This window comes from Siphateles boraxobius, unplaced genomic scaffold (genome assembly GCF_051911475.1).
Source record: "Siphateles boraxobius isolate OS27281-9 unplaced genomic scaffold, OSU_SipBor_1 68, whole genome shotgun sequence".
Classification (NCBI taxonomy): domain Eukaryota; kingdom Metazoa; phylum Chordata; class Actinopteri; order Cypriniformes; family Leuciscidae; genus Siphateles; species Siphateles boraxobius.
The window spans coordinates 1080631-1095247 of NW_027509195.1; the positions used below are offsets into that span (position 1 = coordinate 1080631).

Below are 14617 nucleotides of genomic sequence, written 5' to 3' on the forward strand. Positions count from 1 at the left end.
TAGTGCGTGTTTGGGAAATGTCCTGCAGCTCCATAACTGTGAGTTCTGCTCTAGTGTAAATATTAAGGATGGTATCAATTTCAAACCAATTCGAGCCTGATTCAGACCCTGACAATGTTAACGAAGAAGAGGATCATACAGAACGGATTTTACAGGACGTTTCAGAGTGGTGTGTTTTTTGTAATTGTCTTATACATTATGGATACAATGTTATCCACCAAACAAAAGAGTTTTGGAAATGTTGTGGAAAAAAGCATCTCTTTGACATAGCGACAACACCGTCTTCTCTAATGCAGTTCAACCAAGCCTCATCCATTTTTTTTGTGTATTCCATGGCCAGGGATTATTTAAATGAGTAACATTGTGACTTCATAAGATCCAGAAAAATCACGTTTGTTTTAGCCGTTTCGCAACGAGCAGTTCATTGTAGTTCTTGGAAAGTGGATTCTGTTAAATAAAGATTTTTTCGGACTATTACATCATATGTCAGGCTTTAAAGGGTTAATCCGTGACAGTTCAGAGAGCCATACAGAGCAAACAAAAGGAATTATGCATCCTTTAGATAGTACACACGCATACAACACCAGCTCATTTCTGGCTCTATTTGAAGCTGGTGATTTCAGAGGCTGTGAGATCGGGATCCGATGAGATTCATACATCATCTCTCTGATCTCATTGCTCCGGTAAAACTCGGTATCCAAAGGAAAACCGGCCCTCAGACGAGCGCCTTGAGGAGCCTGTGATCGAGTAATGCTATTTAGAGTGAGAGCACTGGAGTTGTGGGGTGGGATTTAGTTAAAGATAGAGAGGGGATGCGCTGACATACACACACATTAGGGATGCTCCGATTAGGATTTTTGCAGCCGATACCGATAGCCGATTTTTTGTTATGGTGATCGGCCGATACCGATCCCGATACCGATGCTTAATATACTTAATATAAGACAAAGATAAATACAAACAAAATGGAGCAGTCTGATGCAGCCCACAAGGTTTAATTAAACATTGTCCAATAGTAAACTTTGGAGGACAACATAAACATTTAATCACCTAAAATAGAGAAGTCTGATCTAACTTAAACCTTGTCCAATACAAGTCTGAACAGGACAAAAATTAAATAAATAAATAATTTAAACTCCTAAAAGAACAAATTGGAGTAGTTTGATGCTACTCATTAGAAGGGATGGGCATTTCAAGCAAAAATAATATTCGAAGATGGCTGGGCATTATTCGAAAATCGCACCCCTCCCCGTTATGTACGCACACATGCATGTATAGGCCACACACGAGAAAAGCGGAGTGTTCTGACGTTTAAATATAACTTAAAAAACGTAAATATTTCATATTTGTTTTATATAATATAATTTTCTTTTTTTAGTTTCATCTATGTTGATTATATGAAAAAGAAACCGCATGAGATGGGTAAGATAGGATTATAAGATGCCCAATATATCAGGAGACGAGTGGTTCAGACATGATTTCGACCACTTAATTAAGTTTTGTTTTTTAGAAAGCCTTTCTTTAAAGTGAATTTCGTTTTGTAAAAATTTTATCTTAATTTCAATCAATGTTTCATCAACCAATTGGCTGTATTTAATAAATAAGAAGCGAAATATAGCAGACAATATAGGATACGGAGACGCCCGCGCGTGAACTGGAGCGCGTCTCATAAATGAACCGATCAACTCAGCGTATAAGCTACTTGCCTCACAGACCTGAGAACGTATAGAAAGCTTGAAATGCTTTTAAAAAAAAATCAAATCGATAAGAAATGGGCTACTCTCTGCTTATGTAGGCTGATCCGTATGAAGTGTGAATTTCTCGTAATATACGCGCGTTCACTATGCGAAGATGGCGTCAACATCGCCAACTGTATCTTTGCAGCCAGAAAACACTAGTTTATTAATAAACAATTCAAATGTACCATGCTGCTTAAACATTACTTTTGCCGGTTCTTTATTGCAAGCTTTATGCATGCGATTGATATGCAGAATATGCAATATTACGATAACGCTCATTATGGTTTAGTATTTTCTCACATATATATTTAAGTAATTAAATTAATATAAATATGATATTAGACTAATGGCTTAAATGAACTACTACTAGTCAACTAGAAAAAAACTTTAGTCGTGCACGGGCAGCCCAATTTATTTCACATATTTCCTAACCAGCGCGTCACTGCGGGCGTTCTGAGCGAGCGGCGCTGTGTGGACTGAGCGAGCGAAGCAACTCTTCAGAAAGGCGATGTCTCTGGAGGACAATTCTCCTCCACGTGAGATTCCTTTGAAACAGACATGGCAAATAGCTCATTTTTTTCATTGTTTCTCGACACATCAGAGTAATTCCACACCGGCGATGACATGACTGCCAAATCCTTTAAGTCCCCACGCATCATGCACCTTCTCACGTTTTGACTTCATCAAATTGTGATCGGTTTGTGAGATCGGCCAAGTTACCTTGTCTGTCAGGAGGGGTTTGATCTCAGTCAACTGCACATCCTGTAACTCATCCATCCTCAATCCTGACAGCTGCCCGTCACTACAGGGAGAGAGACAGGATAGAAATGGATTAGTACATCATTTTAGCCAGCAGTGACTTATCGACCAACAGGGCTCAGCATAACAAATGCTCATGAATACAGAATTACAGTAAAGAGGGCAGAGAGAGAGAGAGAGAGAGAGAGAGAGAGAGAGAGAGAGAGAGAGAGAGAGAGAGAGAGAGAGAGAGAGAGAGAGAGAGAGAGAGAGAGAGAGAGAGAGAGAGAGAGAGAGAGAGAGAGGAGTAATAACCACCACAAAACCCCCATTGTCCTTGCTAGCAGAATTCAGATGAGCTCATGTTGAACACATGGTTTAACTCTCTAAGGCAGTCCTGAAGGTCAATGCATGCTACTGTCTCAGTATGGGCATTATGTAGGCTTATGTCAACCTTACAATGGCGCTGGGGTGAAATAAAGGTTTTATGTTCTCTCCATCGGGGATAAAATGTGCAGCTGCAGAATGCAAGCATGCAAATGTGAATTCTTGGCCAATACATTAAGCACACGGACCCTTTGGGCAAACTGGAAGAGATGAAACGGCATTGGCAACTGATTTTACTACTGTAACCTAACGTGACTCATTTCTTAGTCACACTCATATATTCAATGATAAAAAAACATGTTGGGTGACTATTTTATCCATCAGGAATTAACTGGATCATCAGAAGTGGGCCATCTCTACTAGTACACGCCATCATAACATATACCATTCAAAAATTTGAGAAAAAAGTTATGAACTTATGTTCACCAAGGCTGCATTTATTTGATAAAAAATTCAGCAAAAACTGATCTGAAACCACTTAAACTGTTTGATACAAAAGGATGGACTTGCTGTCCCAACATGATTGTATAACTGTTCTGTACACCTTATGCTACTATGTCCAGGTCTCCGTTTCCCTGTTTAAAGGCTTTATCCACATACGTAATGACTTGGCATTTAGTCAAATCTCTGTTTTCTTAAATCACACACATGCCAGGTCACGTTAATTATTGCCTTCAGTAAGTTCCCTTGGACCTTGACTGACTATCTATCGTGGTAAGGATGCAAGAGTTGATCCAAAAGGAGAACAAAAGGATCCAAGGTGAACGCAGGGCTTCGGATGGCGTCCACGGGAGGGCTGACAAGTGTTGACAAGGTCACAGTCAGAGACAGAAAGCCATGTGTGTGTGTATGTGTGTGTTAGATGGATTAGTGGAGTCACTCAGAGGGAAAATGTCGATCTGTCACAGTGTGTAGGGTCAGTGATCTGTCAAAAAGACACAGCTTGAGAGACAAGAGACACAGGCTTTTGCTTATTTATAAGTTTCTAAATGTTGAACAAAAGTCCCATTTTCACCCAGAGAAAAATCGCGGAGCAAAGAGGACACTGACACCGACAGACTAGACAGAGCAGGTTACTTTTGATATGAAAAAAATATCAGCTCTAAGGTTTTATAACGAAATTCAGACAATAAATACTGTTTTGGTGCTTGTAAATGTGACGTGACAGATCGCGCACCTCAGTTCAAGTAAACAGATCATCTGTTACTTTTTATTAAAGATACAGTACAACCCACCGAAAGGTATACGTACTTTCGATCAATCAGTGTTTTTCAACCACGGAAAGAGGTCAATAACACTGCAGGAGAACAATTATGTCACAGAACGTTACATTTACCTCAGGAAAGCCATTTAATGTTAGTTGACTATAAGAAAATAGCTATAGAGAGGAGTATTTTGCTAAATATGTGCACTATATTATTTTAATATATGTTTACTTGTCATTATATAATTATTATTATAATGAAAATTACGGCATATTACATTTTTATATTTATATTATTATTATATTTATATTGTATGCATTATATTTAATTTCTCTCTGTATGTTTACAGCATTATGTGAGATATATTTTTTCTTGAGAAACATTTAAATGCAGGCTATCTACTGTAGCCTACCTAATATTAATCCAAATGAGTCAATATTGAATCAAGATTGAAATTAAATCCAAGAATTTAATTGAAATCATGAAAATTGTGTTAAGCAATAATACAAACAGTAGCCTCAGTAACCATGTAAACACTATAACATGTTGTCACTAAAAAATAAAATTAATGTTTTGACAATCACAATTACACATTGTGATGCAAGTTTTTTTTAGATACCCCCAATCCGTCTGTTTCTCTTGTGCAATTAAAATATCGTGATAATACCATATACCGTGATAAAAGCTCAATCAATTAATCGCAGCATGAAAATTTGATACCGGCACATGCCTAAACATGATGTGCTCTTTTCATTGTGTTTGTTATTTAATACACACCAGTATTAATATTTCATTTGAATATGAATAGCAGAGGCAGTGCTAGACCTGAATAGATTTCTGCAAGGGCCAGTCAGTATTATTATATTTGTGTATCAATCAATGCAAATTTAGCCATTTGGTGTATATCAAGGTTAGGGGTGTGCAATCTTCTACTCAGGGCTCAACATAAAAAAAAATCCCTACTGGCCCTGGGGCCCTTGGACCTGTGCATGTAACGATACATTTATACACACGCTACCCAGACACACACACGTTAAAACACACAAACTTTGAGTATGACACACATTCTTTTCCACAGAGAGAAATTTGATCCTACCCTAACCTGCATCTAATATATATTTATTCATCTGACATTACCACACACACACACACACACACACTGGCCGTGACTGCAGATAAGAGTTTTACTGGCCCCTTCTATATTTTTACTGGCCCTGAAAGAAATAGAAGGAAAAGCACTTTTCCATTAAACTGTATTTATTGTATACATTAGGATTAATTTTTCTTGTCCCCTCACAATGACAAACTAATTATTGATACATGAGTGATGAGTAACGTTACATAGGCCTATTTTCACTTCAAAATGGCGAAATTAGACGAAACTATATTAGTTTGCCTGATTATTTTTGTCATTCATTTAACATTTATGACCTAAAAAAGCTGTCAATAAAAATGTTTAAAAAAAAATGAAGAACAAAATGTTGAAATTGAAGGATATGGAAACAAATATAGGGAATGTAATTTAGGCTATGCAACAGGCTATATTATGTGCAAAAAGGTGGTTAAAATCACATTACATTCTAAAATTGTAACATTAAAATCTAAAAACTTTGTTTTTAAAATGACGAAAGGCTAAGCTAAAAATGAAAAGCAAATTAAAACGGAATTATTTTAGCCTGGATTTGATTACCCCATTATAAAACTTTCACTTTCATCAAAATATACTTGTAGGTTTAAAATTCCACATATGGCACATTTATTGTCTCCAACAACAAGTATTTTAGCAACATCTACAGTATATTTTAGTCAGAATTATTGAGCTACTGTTGCTATTGCTCGTCTGTTTGGCGCGCATGCGCACGGCGGCGCTCATTAACGGAAGCTTGAATTTTAGCTGAGATTCACTTGCAGAAGCTCGTCCTCTCCTGACAGTGAAATGGACATATTTGTTTGACTTTCTAAACATTTACAGATGGAGAATATACCGGTGAAATGTAAGTTAAGCACTGAGGAAAGCACCACGTCTCAAACGCATTAAACAGCGCCAGTACTTATCTGTCAGTCAGCAACAGTATCTGACAGGGCAAGCTGCTTTAAACTTGTTAACTATATCTTACCAGTTATTTTGAAGCGCTTATTACTAGCTTGTGTCATGTTTAGGACAATTGTACAATGTTCTTTCACTGCAGGAGCTCACACTGCGTACTCCGCTATATTTCAGATGTGCTTGTATCAAACTACTGTATCGATATAAACGGTATTGCCTCATTCCATATCGTTTAAAAAAAATCGATATATTGTACAAACTCGATATACCGCCCAGCCCTACTAGGAATGTCCTCTTTCTCGTATCAGCCTCTTAATTCCTTGACATTTGAACACGTTATAAATAACCTGAAGTAACATTGACACTCTTCGCGCTACTGTGTATGACGTTTGCTGCTTGTTTTGCTGATGGTTTTGCAGCAATGTGTCAGCTGAAAATAAACTTTGCAAAAAATAAACAAAAACACGCAATGAGAATGCCGTTTTCACTGTGTGACATTGCCTATTTCAATGCCGGTAGAATGCTCTGAAATTCAAGATATATAGGGTCATTTTCTCCTCACAAAGTTCTGTCTTAAATCAAATTATATAAGCTAGTTTTGCAATATCAAACAAACAAGAGGCTGTTTATCACAAATACCAGCATGATTGCGAATGTCATATTGATTTTAGGGATTGGCATTTTTCAAAAATATTGCATTCGAACATTCGGGCTCATAAAAATCGAATATTCGAATATTCGTTTATTTAAATGACGTTTAACGAAAAAGACTTTTTTTTTGTTTTTGTTTTTTTGTTACCACTTCTGTATGTTAAAGTTTTCTTTTAGTTGAAAACATTAAACAGTATGTATAAACAAAAAATATAAAGAACAAAAGCATTTAATCTCAAGCAGCGCTAACGGGAAAACACGCCTAATAAAGCAGACTGCGCAGTTATCGTACAGAACGTACATATTATGCACTTATATAAATAGTCTCTGACTCGAGTCAGCATATGATTATCGTTTTTATATAGTTTCACGTTTATGTTGAGAAAAACAATAACATGTGGATGTCCACATGCTTCGAGTGAGAAAACGCACTGTGCTGACAGATGTTTCAGGGACACAAATATAACGGCGTTCTAAGTGAAGTTTCTAACAGCAGCACTTTGCGTTTTCTGTTTTTAAACCAGTCTCCCTCAACGAAACTTTAAAGTATATGTCTCAAAATTATTTTGCAATCAGACAAGTTATCTGATCACTCATGCTACAGTTGCGCTTACCTGCAGTCGTGAATGCAGTGATGGACAGCTGTCAATCCTCATTCAACTGCTGTTTGGATTTCATGTGATTTCTCAGATTCATTAACTAATTTGATCAAAAGTAATTCCATTTTGTAAGATCATTTTCATCATTTTCAAGCAATTCCAAACTTCACAACGCCACCCAGTGCATTTAATTATAACTGTGAGTTAGTGCTTGGGATTTATCATGGATTCACTGCATTTACGGCAAGCAAAGCAACGTAGTAAAATTAGATGTACATTTTATTTTTCGAATAATAATTACAGATTTAATATTCTAACATTCGAATATTCGTTTCGTGCACACCCCTAACTGATTGAATAAAACAAAAAAGACGGGTTCAAAAACCCGTTCAATAAACAATTTAACATTGAGTTAATATTTTGCTTTATCTTTATTACTCATTACTTAAATAACAAACAAAAAAAAACGACATTGTGAAATTTATGGTTATTGTGAAATAAAATTACTCATATCTTGATTAGCCGTATTGCCAATTTTCCCCTTCCAGGGTTTCTTCAGGTATCTTCAAATTGAATTCGATGCCTTTTTAATGCCTTTTTAATGCCATTTTTAAACTTTTTAATGCCATACACGACCCATGACTATATATATATATATATATTTCCTGGAACACATAGGCGTAATTTGCAGGTGGGACATGTCCCCGCCACTTTTGCCAAGGTCGATTGTGTCCCCACCATTTTTGAAACATCTCGTGGCAAGAATGTAACAATACAAATAAATAAAACCTCTCCAGTTAACTAGCAGAGCATTCATTTTGCTCGTTTGTTAAAAAGGAAGCAATCTGAAATGTGTTGTTTTTTAAATCAAGTAACCAAAGTGCTCATTGCCGCTGCTATAAGTGGCGCGTAGGGCTGGCCGATATGGACCAAAAGTCATAACTTGTAACTTGATATATTTTGGCTGAATATCGATATACCATATATATCCCGATATTTTTTTCGCAAAGTGAGAGCAAATGTTCAGTCAAAGTCAAAGCCAAATATAGTCTTCACTCAGGGTGGGAAATTAACTTTTTTGCCCACCAGCCACAGTGGCTGCTGGATGCCCAATTTTACCAGCCACTTGTATTATCTACCAGCCACTTTTTCTGGAATTCAAATTTATGAATGAGAACTGTGACTTTGATAAAATTGACATCCATTACAAATATGTAATTCGTATTATCCATTTAACAATATGAGTTATGCTGCACTCAGGCGCCAATTTATGTTTTCCTCCGTGGATGCTGACGGGCGCACGCCCTTTTAAAAAAAAAAAAAGCACTATTTAGCACAAACAGGACCATAATATGTGAGCAACATGTATGTATTTTTGAGAGAATTTTATGCATGGTTATTTTACAGTTTAGTTTTTAATATTAGTTAAGTCTGTATGACCATAAATGATGGAGTATTTAAATGTATTTTGCTGCTATTTGAAAAAAAATCCAGCAAAACGCCCAAGCGCGTTTGTCGATCCCAGAGGCTTAACTCGATAATAAAGCCATAAAGTAGGCTATCTTTCAACTCAGGACAGCACCAGTTCTCACAAATACAGATAGGATTGGAGATGAAAAGTTTAAATGACACAAATCTAAAACTATCGCTAAACTAAAAAAACGATAGCTATCTAGCCATCACAAAGCACAACTTCAAGTTAGTAATTTGCTTACCTGCACATCCAAACGTAGTCCCGAAAAGGTCTGCCCTTTTTGCCGATCGCATGGACGTTTCTGAATAGAATTGGTCATATTCATTATTGAATCTATTTTAAGGTTAGTTGTTCCTGAACAAATTGTTTGCATTTTCGGACGACGCATAGGTTCGACAGTAAGTACAGTGCATGAACTGTTCGACGGGAAGGTAGGCTAACCATTCCCTCGTTTTCCCTTCGTCATCAATGCGCCACTTGTTCGAAAAGTACCTTCACTTTTTATATACTTCGCCCTCAATAGTTTGTACATTCATATACTGCTGACTCCGCGGCGGGCCTCTTAACACCGGGTATATGTCGCCACATTTTTTTAATTTTCCTTTCGTCTGTAGGCTACCTCATCTCAGCTATATGTGTCACGGTCCGTTCAGCCCCGTGTCTGTGCGCTGTGTCCGTGACGCACAGCGCTGAAAACCAATCAAATTAGTTACTCGAAAAAAAGTGCATTATTTTTACTTAGCAACAGCATTCTTTGACAAAAGATGTCCAATCCGTTACAAGGAATGTTTTAAATACTAACCAATAAACCAATTTTTTACAATCTACCCGCCACTGTGGCTGGTATACAAGGCAAAGTCACCCGCCACTTTGAAAAAGTACCAGCCATTGGCTGGTGGCGGGTGCTAATTTCCCACCCTGTCTTCACTGTATAAATTATACATTGATTCTTATTAAAGCTACTATTAAAGTTCTCAGTCAAGAGCAGTGAGTGATTTCCTCTGTGTTTTGTTGTTTTAATAACATTAAATAGATTTCTCCCAAAAATTTTAACTGTCATCATTTACTCTCTCAAGTTGTTTTAAACCTGAATAAGTTTCTTTCTTCTGTTGAAGTTATTTGGAAGAATGTGGGTAACGAAACGTCTACGGTTACGTATGTAACCCTCGTTCCCTGAGTAGGGAACGGAGACGTTACGTCGGATGACGACGAATGGGGTTTCGCTTAGAAAGCCTATCAACTTCGAGTATTACAAAACGAGCCAATGGCAAAGAAATGCCATGGGTCTGCGGAATTTGCATGGCGTAACTCCGCCCCACCTCGTGGGTATAAAAGGAGGAAGCCGGCAGCAAGCAGATATGTTTCTTCCCTGAGGAGCCAAGACTGAGCTCAGGCGATCCCCGCGGTACAGCGGAAAGTGGCAGGCAGACGTAACGTCTCCGTTCCCTACTCAGGGAACGAGGGTTACATACGTAACCGTAGACGTTCCCTTTCGTTGTCACTCCGAGTTACGTCGGATGACGACGAATGGGGTTACCAGTCTAATCACGCCACCTTCTCAGCTGTCTTCCAGTGCCCTGCGTAAATCGAGATCCCTGTCAGCCTGGACAAAGGACTCCATTTATCACAGGAATACCATGGTACACTGGGAAGCATATCCCAAGCTTAGGGGAAGTATGCAATTAATGCCAGCCCGGAGGGGGGGGGGGGACTTAGAGAATACACATATGACCCGAAGGAAGCATATGGAAAACACTGGGGTGTCCAGCCGCAGGTGGAATATTTCAACCCCAGGGGTGGCAAGGTGGCTTGCCAAGGGAAGACACACGCTCAGAGAGGCTTACAGTGGAAATACACATGTGGGGGTCGCTCAGAGGAGGGACCATGCACACGGGAGGCACCTAGCCGACGCGCAGGCAATAGACACTGGCGCCGACGTCAGGAGTGCTGGAGGAGCTCAGGGCTTTCGGAAAAGCTCACCTGAGGAAAATATCGCACGTATCCAGTCCGTGGAGTGGAATGGCGAGCAAGCGAAGACACCTGAGCGGGTCCGGTGTACACGAGAGGACACAGGCTCCACTCGGAGATTATAGAATCTGGCGAATGTGTTAGGTGTCGCCCAGCCTGCAGCTCTGCAGATGTCTGTTAGCGAGGCGCCATGCGCTAGAGCCCAAGAGGACGCCACACTCCGGGTGGAGTGGGCAGTCACACCAAGGGGGCACGGTCGACCTTGCTGCTGGTAAGCCAAAGCAATGGTGTCCACTATCCAGTGAGACAACCTTTGCTTGGAGAGAGCCTTTCCCTTCAGCTTCCCACCATAACAGACAAAGAGCTGGTCTGAGGTCCTGAAACACTACGTTCTGTCTACATAGGCGCGGAGAGCGCGTACTGGACAGAGCAGTGCCAAGGCTGGGTCTGCCTCCTCCGAGGGCAGCGCTTGCAGGTTCACCACCTGGTCCCGAAAGGGAGTGGTAGGAACCTTGGGCACGTATCCAGGCCGGGGTCTCAGGATCACGTGAGAGGAAGCCGGCCCAAATTCCAGGCACGCTTCGTCAACGGAGAATGCGTGCAGGTCCCCAACCCTCTTGATGGAGGCCAGTGCAACCAGGAGCGCTGTCTTCATAGACAGGAACTTAAGCTCGACTGATTGCAGGGGCTCAAAGGGAGCACTCTTCAGGGCAGTTAGAACCACTGAGAGGTCCCAAGAGGGAACGAGAGGAGGACGAGGAGGATTTAGTCTCCTCGCTCCTCTCAGGAACCTGATGACCAGGTCGTGCTTCCCCACCGACTTACCTTCGATGAGGTCATGATGTGCGGCAATGGCGGCAACATAGACCCTCAGGGTGGAGGGAGACAGCCTTCGCTCCAGCCCCTGTTGAAGGAAGGAAAGCACAACACTGATCGAGCATCTCCGGGGGTCTTCTCGGTGAGAAGAGCACCAGTTGACGAAGAGGTTCCACTTCAACGCATAGACGTGTCTCGTGGACGACGCTCTAGCGGAAGTGATGGTAGCCACCACCGCTGGTGGTAGGGTACTCAAACCTGCCTCGTCCCATCCAGGAGCCACACGTGGAGGTTCCAAAGATCGGGACGAGGGTGCCATAGGGTGCCCCGTCCCTGAGAAAGAAGGTACTTCCTCAGAGGGATCGGCCAGGGAGGTGCTGTCGCGAGGAGTACTAGTTCGGGGAACCAGGTCCGGTTGCCAGTAAGGGGCAACCAGAATGACCTGCTCCTCGTCCTCCCTGACCTTGCGCAAAGTGTGCGCAAGAAGGCTCACTGGGGGAAACGCATACTTGCGGCCCTGCGGCCAGCTGTGCGCCAGAGCATCCGTGCCGAGCGTGCCCTCGGTCAGGGAATAGAACTGGGCGCAATGGGTCGAGTCGTGAGAGGCAAACAGATCTATCTGCGTGTCCCCGAACTGGTCCCAAATCAGCTGAACCGACTGGGGATGGAGTCGCCATTCTCCAGGGAGGGGCTGAAGCCGTGAGAGCTCGTCGGCTGCACAGTTCAGCGCTCCGGGAATGAAGATGGCTCGAAGCGACCTCAGATGCTTCTGACTCCATAGGAGGAGGTGGCGAGCGAGTTGTGACATACGGCGGGAGCGTAGACCACCTTGATGGTTGATGTACGCCACAGTGGCGGTATTGTCTGAACGGACTAGTACGTGTTGACCCCTGAGCAACGCCCGGAAGCGGTGCAGGGCAAGGCGTACTGCCAACAACTCGAGGCAATTGACATGCCACAGCCGCTGGGGACCTGTCCAGGAGCCCGCAGCAGCATGTCCATTGCACATGGCGCCCCAGCCCGTGGTGGAGGCATCTGTTGAGACAACAACATGCCGGGAAGCTCGTGCCAGGGGGACACCGGCCCTGAGAAAACCGAGGTTCGCCCACGGGGTGAAGAACTGACGGCAGGTCGGAGTAACTGGTACTCGGAACGTGCCGTGTTGCCATGCCCACCTCGGGACTCGGTCGCGAAGCCAAAGCTGAAGCGGTCTCATATGAAGCAATCCGAGCGGCGTGACCGCGGCTGCAGATGCCATATGCCCCAGGAGCCTCTGAAAAAGTTTCAGTGGAACCGCACTCTTGCCCTCGAATTGTCTTAGGCAAGTCAGCAGTGACTGCGCGCGCTCGCTCGTAAGCTGCGCGGACATGGCGACCGAGTCGATGTCCATACCGAGAAAAGAGATCCTCTGCACGGGGCAAAGTTTGCTCTTCTCCCAGTTGACCCGAAGGCCCAGACGGGCTAGGTGCCGAAGCACTAGGTCCCTGTGTTCGCAAACCTGATCTCGAGAGTGAGCTAGGATCAGCCAGTCGTCGATATAACTCAGGATGCGAACCCCTTGTTCTCGAAGGGGAACAAGGGCCGCCTCGACGACCTTCATGAAGATGCGAGGAGACAGGGCTAGCCCGAAAGGGAGAACCGCGTACTGGTATGCCTGCCCCTCGAAAGCAAACCGGAGGAACGGTCTGTGTCGAGGAAGAATGGAGACATGAAAGTAGGCGTCCTTCAGGTCGATCGCTGCAAACCAATCCTGGGGCCGTATGCATTCGAAAACGCGTTTGGCGGTGAGCATCTTGAACGGCATCCGGTGAAGGGAGCGGTACAGCACGCGCAAGTCCAGGATTGGCCGTAACCCACCGGTCTTCTTGGGGACAATGAAGTAGGGGCTGTAGAAGCCGGACCTCATCTCGGCTGGAGGGACAGTCTCGATTGCACCCTTCGCCAACAGGGTGGCAATCTCTGCTCTCATGATAGGGGCATTGCCACCAAACAAAGTGGAGCGGACTCCCCTGAAGCGGGGAGGAGACCGTGCGAACTGAATCGCATAGCCGAGCCTGACGGTACGCACGATCCAGTGGGACAGACGGGGAAGCTCTAGCCAGGTTCCCAGGAACTGAACCAACGGGATCATGCGAGCCACAGGCGTCCCCCCGGAGGGGCAGCGAAGCGGAGTAACTGGCCCAGATGTGGACGGCATAGCGGCCCGGAGAGGGGGCACAGTTAGCAACCGCGCCCTGGCAGAGGGGGCCAGGGGAGGACCAGGCTGGTCGTCCCGCGGGGGCCTGCTCTGCCAGGGGTCTGGCGACAGAGGGGGACAGCGGCGAAGCGGTCCGTGGACGGCACGCCATGTCAACCACCTCTGGGACAGAGGGGGACGAGGAGAGCACGGCTTGTGGGCGGCGCTCTGTGACGTCCGAGAACTCTGTGCTCATAGACGGGAGAATCAGCTCTTTGGAGAATAAGGATTCTTCCCCGGCCCTCCCCGGGGAAAGGAGCGGTCCTGCTACCAACTCCTGGAAAGAACTGAGTCCCATCTCTGAGGAGCCCAACTCAAGAGCGCCGCTTAACCCGGCGTGTAGCGGGGTGCGGGGCTGGAGAGGACTGAGGCGTCCGACCGCGGCCTCCAGAGCCGACCCGGGTGAACGGGCGGGGTGGGAGCCGCGGGGGGGTGCCCTCGGCAGTGGGCAGACGGAGGGATCTGAGCGGACGGCGGGGCCGTCGGGACAGAATCAACCTCAGTCTGCTCCATCGCCGAGGTGCCCGTCTCACGAGCGCCGCTTAACCCGGCGTGTAGCGGGGGGCGGGGCTGGAGAGGGCTGTGGCGTCCGCCCGCGGCCCCCAGAGCCGGCCCGTGAACGGGCGGGGTGGGAGCCGCGGGAGGGCGCCTTCGGCGGTGGGCAGACGAGGGATCTGAGCGGACGGCGGGGCCGTCGGGACAGAATCAACCTCACTCTGCTCATGGGCGGCTGAGAGCTGTTGGGCAAGCCCTCAAC

At 44.2% G+C, this 14617-nt stretch overlaps 1 protein-coding gene across 4 annotated transcripts in view; it reads right to left on the minus strand.

Annotated features, from left to right (window-relative positions):
• Positions 1 to 14617, minus strand: part of ndrg3b (ndrg family member 3b) — a 93020-nt gene that overhangs the window by 34911 nt on the left and 43492 nt on the right. For all 4 annotated transcript variants that reach the window (XM_077214141.1, XM_077214137.1, XM_077214138.1 and 1 more), the window contains exon 2: positions 2460 to 2541. In XM_077214141.1, coding sequence (XP_077070256.1) covers positions 2460 to 2516 — 57 coding nt within the window. In that variant the 5' untranslated portion in view covers positions 2517 to 2541. The remainder of the gene's footprint in view (positions 1 to 2459; positions 2542 to 14617) is intronic.